Genomic DNA, 8301 nt, shown 5'->3' with positions numbered 1-8301 from the left:
CCGCCCCAGTGCAGAGCAGAGGGGGATGATCCCCTCCCTCGCCCGGCTCACAGTGCAGGGCTGGATGCCCCCAGATGGAAAATTTGTGCCCACCAGCGCCACTAATCTCCCCTTTCCCCAGCTGCTCCTCTGTCAGGAGATGAGGGGTTCTGCCCAGCGCAGAGCAGGGGGGTGGCAGCCTGCCTGCACCCCTGCCTGCACCCCTGCCTGGTTGGGTTCTCCTGCAGGACTCACCTAAGAGGGTTGTCTTGGCGCTGTAACTCCCAAAGTACCTCTCGTCGGTGTTGGGCGTGTGACACTCGTACTCCCCGGCGTCCCGGTCCTGCAGCTCGGTGATGTGCAGCAGGACGGCGTCCCCCTGCACCCGCTCCACGTAGATCCCCCGGCTGCGCACCCGCTGGGTGTAGATGGCGTAGGGGAAGGAGGGGTCCACGGTGCTGACGATCTGCACCTCCCGCTCGGGGGCTGAGGGCAGGTAGATGGACCATTGGAATTTCTGCTCCGAAGGACCCTGGTAGCCGCTCACTTTGCACCACAGCGTGATGTGGGACCCCTCTGTGCGGTAGAGTGGCCCTTCCTGCACTGTCACTTGCCGCTGGGCCAAGGCCATGCCTGTGGGAGGAGAGGAGCCCAGCGTTACTTCTTGGCAAGAAGCCCCCAAGATGTACCAGTCCTAACCCCACCACGGCCTTCACACCCCACTTTAAAACTAGCACAGCACCCGCCCCAGCCACGTTGCAGCTTTTTGCTGACTCAAGTGGTTTTTAAAAACACCCTGAGGAAAGAAATGGTGTTGAGATAACAGAAAACCTTTCTTTGGTAGCGATAAGAATGCAGGCACGAGAAGGTCCTGCACCACACGGCAATAAACCAGAAACTCAAGCTGACAGGGTTTTGTTTTCAGTACCGCTCTCATTTCCCAGCCCCATCACCCTGTGATCCCGTGGGGCACTGGGAGGTAGCACGTGGCCACTGGTGGGGTTCCCTGGTTCAGCACCAACTCCTGGCACAGCCCAAACAAGACCATCTCCCATTAATGGCTCAGGAGGCTACGCTCCCTCCTCAGGTTTCCAGGCTGGAGGCATCAGCTGGTACAAAATCCCATTCTTTTTCCTCCCCCCCAAACCCAACACGCCTTCTCCAATCTCTCCGTTACGCTTGTAAAGACATACGGGGGAAATACCACATTTCTGGCACTGCCTATTCCAAGTCTATTTGAAAAGAGTATATTTAGTACATAAGAAAAACAATTAAAGTTAACAGAGGGAGTGGGCATATTACACTAAGACTTGACTTAACCGCCCCTGGCTGCTGGAAATCAAGACCCAGTACGGTGTGTTGTACACACAGAGCAACTTGTGCAGCACGGAACAAAGACAATCCCACAGCACAGTGACTGTATTTTATTTATTATTTATTTTTTTTTTACACAGATTATGGATGGCTGGCCCTTGGGCTCATGGCACATTACCAGCACAGCCCTCCAGGGGCTAGATAAATTACAGCAATCTATCTTGTTTGTTGTTACATCAAAGGCTCGAGGTCTGGAGACCACGGTGGGTGTTCATCGGTTATTGAGTTACCAGCAGCACGCGCACATGGCGAGGCCAATCACCCCGGCTGCTGGGACTGCTGGCTCCCCATCACAAAACAGCAATAAGCCGATTTAAAGCGGGTCCTGCATAATCAGGTTTGCAAATTTTATCCTCTCTGTGCTCGTGCACGTTGAGGGTTTTTTCCCCCACCCCATCCCTCTCTCTCTCTCTGATTTTTGACAACAATGTTCCAAGTCCAGAGAAGAATTTAACCTTTCAAACATGAGCAATTTGCAGGTGGAAAGAGGTAGCCTGACATTTGGGGATTACTGACTCAACCCCACCTTCTGGATATGGATGTCTAGATACAAAATTCTTTTCCACAGCCAGCCTGGACAGGAGCCAGGAGAGGTGGTTCTTTACCAGCTTAAAATAAATTGTGAAAAATGGGTTCAGCACATCCATGAGGCCATGCAGCTGAACAGATGGAGCGCAATTCAAACTATTAACTTGGGCTCAGCTCGCTGCTGCTCCAAATTATGTTTCTTTTTACTCTTTATGAAATAATGTGATTTAAGGGGAAGACGGGGAAAGCTTAGCACGTTCAAAATGAATAGGGAGAGGAACAACAGAAGCAAACACTCCCCCACTGTTTGCTGGACCAATCTCTTCATCCTGGGGAAAAGATACCGCTAGAGACAACTAACACAGCTAAGGCGCAGGCAGCCTCTTCTCTCACCCCGTAAAGGCCAAAGGACAAAGCAAATACTACAGCCTTTGAAGTGAACTGTTTTTAAAGCAGCAGGAAGGGTAAGATCTTTATTGCACACCTAAAGACAGCTCATAATACAATTTCTGGATGCTCTCGTAGCCTTGCTACAGCGTGCAGATACCCTGCAAGCAGTCAGACAATTAAAATTGCGCCACGAGGCAAACGTGCAGCGGTAGGAATTCAAAGTTGCACACACAACCCTCATCCAGGTATTTCTCAGCTGAGCACACAGCCTTGTTTTGCAGCCTTTTCATGCAGTCCTATTTTATTCTTTATTTGTTTTTTACATAGGAATTCTGTGAGGAGTTTTCCAACTATCCAGCCAAAAACCATTATTTTATCAGACAAGTATTAGCCCTTGCACAGCTCGCTGGCAAGATCACTACCTCACTGATGCCCACAGCCTTTTGGTAGATGTCAAATCCCACCACCCTCATGGCCAGTGCTAACGTGGGCTTCCTTCTTCTGTTGCCATTGGTTTTTGAGACCTTGTCTATAACCCTACAACCTGGACTCCAGGTTCAGAAGAGACCCACTTTCTACATTCCTCCTTTTCTATATTCCCTCTTGCACTGGATTGTGGCACTTTCCTGATCCAGCCAAAAGCAAGACAGGTAAGAGGTGAAGAGCTCCCTGCTTCCCCTTCTGGCTCCAAAAGCCCAAGCACCTGAAGGACAGGAGAGGTCAGTGCAAGAGAAGTCCTGCCCAGCTCCAGCGTGGAAGGAAGATAAAACAGTTGGGGTTTTGCTACAACTTGCAGCACGTTGCTGTTCAGCCTTCGAGATGTGAGACACAAAGGCTCAGGAGTTGGATGAACAGGGTGGATCTCCAGAGGGGCAGGGAGTGGCACATCTGCAGTGCTCTTCCTCCTGCCTGGCTGCAAACTCCTGCTCCAAAACAGATGGGAAGAAGTGCTTTTCAACACTTAAAAAAACCCCACAGAGCAGAAGCAGAGACAGTTCTCTCTTAAAATCATTTTAACTGAGAAAGGGAAGGAGAAAACCAAATAGCCTGAGACAGACATCCACCACCTCAAGCTGTATCCTCAAATGGTTAACTTTCTGCATGGTGAAGGGTGTCGGCAGTTTTCAAGCTCTGGGAATTGCTGTATCCAGGATGATGCAGTATCAGGAGAAGAACTGCATTTCTCAGCGAGCAAACATTCTGATTAACAAAAATAATGCGCCTGAGATCCCATTTTAAACTCTCATCTTTCCCTCTCGAAGTGAGAGAAGAGCTCACTGGAGGAGGAGCTGTGTGCTCCACACCTCCCCTAGGACACCCAGGAGACAGTTATGGTGGCATTTGGCTGGTACTTCACTGGCACAGCTGGCTTTTAATTGCAAATCCAATATAATTTACTGCCAATGTAAGGGCTGATATGGAGGAGGTAGAAAGCCAAGTGCTACTTTAAAATTAATAAGAAATGATAGGTTTGTGCATCTGGGTTATTTCCAAAATCCCTCATGATAAGGAGGAAGCATTCCCTGATCCTTATGCCCTACAGATGAGGGCCATTGTCACTGGTCTTTTGAGCTAAGAGCAAGCCAAACAACAGCCAGGCTGCTGTCAACAATTCTGCTGGCTTACCCATCTCCTAGGACCCTTTTGGGACACAGGAGATGTGTGGTGGAAAGAGGAGGAGGAGGCAGCAGCAAGAGATGGTGCAGGCGGGCGATCAGACTCAAGGTCATGCGACAAGGGGACCATGCAGGACCCAGGCACCAGCAGATGCCTGGTCCCTGCATCTCCCCTACACCAGCCTGCCCAGCAGGCCCCAGGGCCACAACCAACATCATGAGATGCAGTTCTGAAAGGCAGGTGAAAGGCAAGGGAGAAATGCAACATCTAAGTCACCTGGTCATTTGTGTCTCCCTTGTCATGACACAGCCAGGACTTCAAAGCCTCTCCATTCAATCTACGGGCAAGAAAGAGGCATGGAGTTACCTGCCAGCCAGGCATCTCACCCAGAAGCACCACAGTTCAGCTTCTGAGTACGCTTTGTCTTTGCAATATCTGCACCCTCCCAGCAACATCAGCTGACTACAGCAAGATCTGACCTTTCCACAGGGAGACACGCAGAGCTCAAAGCTTGGGTTTTCCAGACATGATCGGTCATTTCAGCTGCCTGATTTGAAATATTTTGAAGATGACCCATTTCAGAAAGTGCCAAAGGCTTACTCTCTGGGAAGGAGGTGGACCTTCAGATCCCTTTGAGAAGAACAGGCATGCAAAATTGTATCTGAGAACATTGATTTGAGGCTTATCACAAGGGATAGGCATGCACGATGAAAGAAAGGATAGCTGTGCACACAGAAACTCTGCCACAGCACTGACACACCAAAAGAATAAATAAAAATTAGGGACACAATGATCAAGAACCTCTTGCACAAACACTCTCCCCATCTCTCAAGAGTGTGGGTCATGCCTGCGCCACACCTAAAGGCACCACAGCAAGTTCCATCAAGGTATTTTAGATATCAATAATCACTGCCAGTAGACCTTTGATCTGAAAGATAAACTTGAGCTCTTAGAAGGAGTACTATCCTGGGTCTCTAATCATTAGTGAGCAACTTAAAAAAAAGTCTTTATATTTTCCATATCTTCCAGAAGGGTAGGACTGAGTGCTGAACACCAAATGGATTACGTAGCTTGAGGGGATGTTTCTACCTCTACAGTTTTACAGCAGTTTTTCCTTCACCTAGAAGCTCTAAAGCAGTATTTGTCAATAACCCATAATGCTAACCCTACCTTTCCTTTAAGAATTCCTTTGTGCCTTTGACTATAATTAGACAGAAAACGTTACCAAAGAAATCCTTCTATCCTACTCTCCCCATCCCTTGTGCAAATACACAGCTCACGTTTGGGTTTTTTTGTTGTCGCTATTGTTTGTTCAATTTATAAGTGAAGAAGTGTGAAAGACCAACAATGGTAACAAACACTAGGACACGGCTACATATAAGAAATAATGGAGCAGGTGAGGACCCTGGCCTGGAAAAAAAGATGACTTTAAGAGGATTTGGTAAAGGTCTAGACAAATATGCATGCCATGGAGAAGATGGTCAAGAATAGACCATTTACCATCTCTTCCAGTTTAAAACCAAAGGTCCATCAACTGAAACTGGTCAGTTCCAGTTCTACACCAAGTGAAGCAGTTCTTGCAGCTGCACACGGCAGACCTGGGGATGTCCTTTCCAAGGGATGCTGTGGATATGGAACGTCAACATGAGCTGAAAGGCGGGCGAGACAAGTACTTGAAAGAGGACTAGATCACATCAGGTCGGGACGCTCCCAAAACAAGCTATAATTGCATAGCTATCTGCCTACAGTGTTTTGAGATACTGAGCTTAGGTAGAGGACCCTTAGTCTGAACTGGTACAGCTGTCCTCAGGCCCCTCCACAACCTGCGTCACTGCCCGCAATATTCTTCAGCCATACGGGTCACATCTGGTCTGCAGACTATGCATGGGCTGTACTACAAGAGAAGCTAAATAATAATGATAATAATAACAACAAAATAAATTAAAAAAGGCATCATTTCAGCTTTGTCTCTAAAAGTGTGGCTGTCTCTGCTCTGACATAGCCAACTGAACTGGTTCCTCCAAAACACCCTCAGAACTGAAGCGAAAGCCTGTGCCCACATGCGGGGAAGGGAACGGGAGCGTGCATAAATCCTGTTTGGCTATGACAAATCAGCATCTGCAGCAGACCACGGGACCTGGCAGAAAGTCCCCTGTAATAAAGACAATTCAGACACAAGTGCTAAAGAGCAGTTATGCTAAAGCATCTACTTTCTAGCTTGAGAGATGCTCTGGGCACAGACAACCCAAGAGCAGGTGCAAGCATCAAGTGCAATCACAGGCTGTGGCAACCGCTGCCCTCCCGCAGGCCTGGGGCTCGCTCAGGCGAGAGCGTGGCAGGAGCCCAGGCTGGCCACCTGGCTGGACCTGGCTCTCCGAAGCACAGTATGGCATGGTCTGAAGCAAGGCCAAGTGCCAGCAGACTCTTCCTCCAGCTGTGCTTGGAGCCTTCATCCCTGGCCCAAGGCCACAGAAGGCAGCGGGCATACCTGCACCCTGCTCCCATGGCAGAGTGAGGAAAGGGTCTTGAGGCCACACTTCAAGTACTGGGTTCAGTTTTGGGCCCCTCACTCCAAGAGGGACATGGAGGTGCTGGAGCGTGTCCAGAGAAGGGCAACGGAGCTGGGGAAAGGGCTGGAGCACAAGTGTGATGAGTTCACAGCTGAGGGAACTGGGGTTGTTGAGCCTGGAGAAAAGGAGGCTGAGGGGAGACCTTCTGGCTCTGTCCAACTCCCTGAAAGAAGGGTGTAGAGAGGTGGGGGTGGGTCTGTTCAACCAAGGACCAAGTGACAGGACAAGAAGAAATGGCCTCAAGTTGCACCAAGGGCAGTTGGATGGGATGTGAGGAAGAACTTTTTTGCTGAAAGGGTTCTGAGGCATTGGAAGGGGTTGCCCAGGGCAGTGGTGGAGTCCCCATCCCTGGAGGGATTGAAGAGTCGTGTAGACACAGTGCTGAGGGACATGGGTTAGTCGGGGACTTGTCAGTGTGGGGTTCATGGTTGGACTCGATGATCTTAAAGGGCTTTTCCAGTTGAGGTGATTCTGTGCAAGGATGCCATGCCCACAACAAGGAAACAGTGTTTTCACCCAGTCCAGGGCTGCTGTTACTTTATTAGCAGCATTGTTAATTTGTTGTTTGCCCCCCACCTCCCATGCACTCATCGCCCACCCCAGGCAGAGAAGCTGCAGCTCACGGGCAGCAGCAGGACAGGCAGAAGCAGCCTTTGAGCTGCAGCAATCCGTGCCTCAGACAAAGGAAGGGGACACACATCGTTAATTGCAGCCCAGCAAGTGGGGCTCCCCTGCAACTCGCTCCTCCTGTTTCCATTCCTCTACCCCAAAACATGAGCATCGTGCCCTGCACAGGCCTTTGCTTCCCATGAGTTGCTGAGAGACAGTTAACATCCTCCAAGCTCGCATTCCGTCTTAACTCAGATTAATTTTTCAGTCTCCCTTAGGCATGATGCTTCCCAGGGGACAGCCCTTCTTCTCTCCCTTCTGTGCTCCAGGGAGGACACAGATGGTTCTTGCCAAGACCAGCCTCTTACTTAGCCCTGCAGTGGAGTCCAGAGAAAAAGCAGGGACTGATATCCACAAAACATGGCTTTATTTCAAGAAGGCTCTTCCAAGCTCAACGTTGTCCAGCCAGAGTACACTTCCCCAAGCACCCGTCTGATTTTTACATCTGCTGAAGGCTAAGGTGATTTCTACAGAAGACTCTGCCCCAACAACCAACACCAAGGCGGAGACAATTTTCCAGCAACACGCACCTGCTATTCTGTGAAGTCGCCTGTTAACGCGCACAAATAAAAATTAGATTTGAGTTTAATTTTTGCATAAAGGAGTCACAGCAGGGACAATCTCTGTACACTGCAACCTGCTGCCAGATGGAAAAAAACCCCCAATGCTATCAGAAGAAAACATGTGGCAACCCCTCCCACCCCCCCTTATTACTGTAAAGCCTCATTCTGGGAAAATACAATATTTTGTTTGATGTATTTTTTGTCATGCCAAAAGAGTTCACTGTACTGAAAGGCTGGCTGGAGCCACCTGCAGAACAACCCTGTCCCTACCCTCCACCCTTTTGCTTTGATGTTTAAATCGTGCTATCAAGGGTGCCTGATCCCCTGTCCTCCTCCTCCTCCACTTCTGCCACCATCCCACCACATGGACCATCCTTCCTGAACTGACTCAAAAAGCTATTCATTCCTCATTCAAATTCCTCCCACTGCTGAGCCAACTAAGGATGGCTAAGTAGAGAGGTCAGCCAGGAACAATTTATACAATAATTGGTATGGAAATATCACAATCAGTAGGGAAATATCAAAGCACGGGCAAACGAGACAGGAGCCGCCAACGAAGCTCTTTGTTCTTCCAACACAACTGCCTTCACTCATCTCTGCTAGCTGCTCCG

The 8301-nt window shown here is 49.3% G+C and overlaps 1 protein-coding gene across 1 annotated transcript in view; it reads right to left on the bottom strand.

Moving 5' to 3' along the window:
* Positions 1-610, bottom strand: part of CD101 (CD101 molecule) — a 12855-nt gene extending 12245 nt beyond the window's left edge. The window contains exon 1 of the mRNA XM_029086936.1: positions 235-610. Within this exon, the coding sequence (XP_028942769.1) occupies positions 235-610 (376 nt within the window). The remainder of the gene's footprint in view (positions 1-234) is intronic.
* Between the last annotated feature and the right edge of the window lie 7691 nt (positions 611-8301).

Source organism: Antrostomus carolinensis, unplaced genomic scaffold, assembly GCF_000700745.2.
Source record: "Antrostomus carolinensis isolate BGI_N321 unplaced genomic scaffold, ASM70074v2 scaffold6379, whole genome shotgun sequence".
Lineage (NCBI taxonomy): Eukaryota > Metazoa > Chordata > Aves > Caprimulgiformes > Caprimulgidae > Antrostomus > Antrostomus carolinensis.
This window is presented reverse-complemented; position numbering and strand designations above follow the sequence as displayed.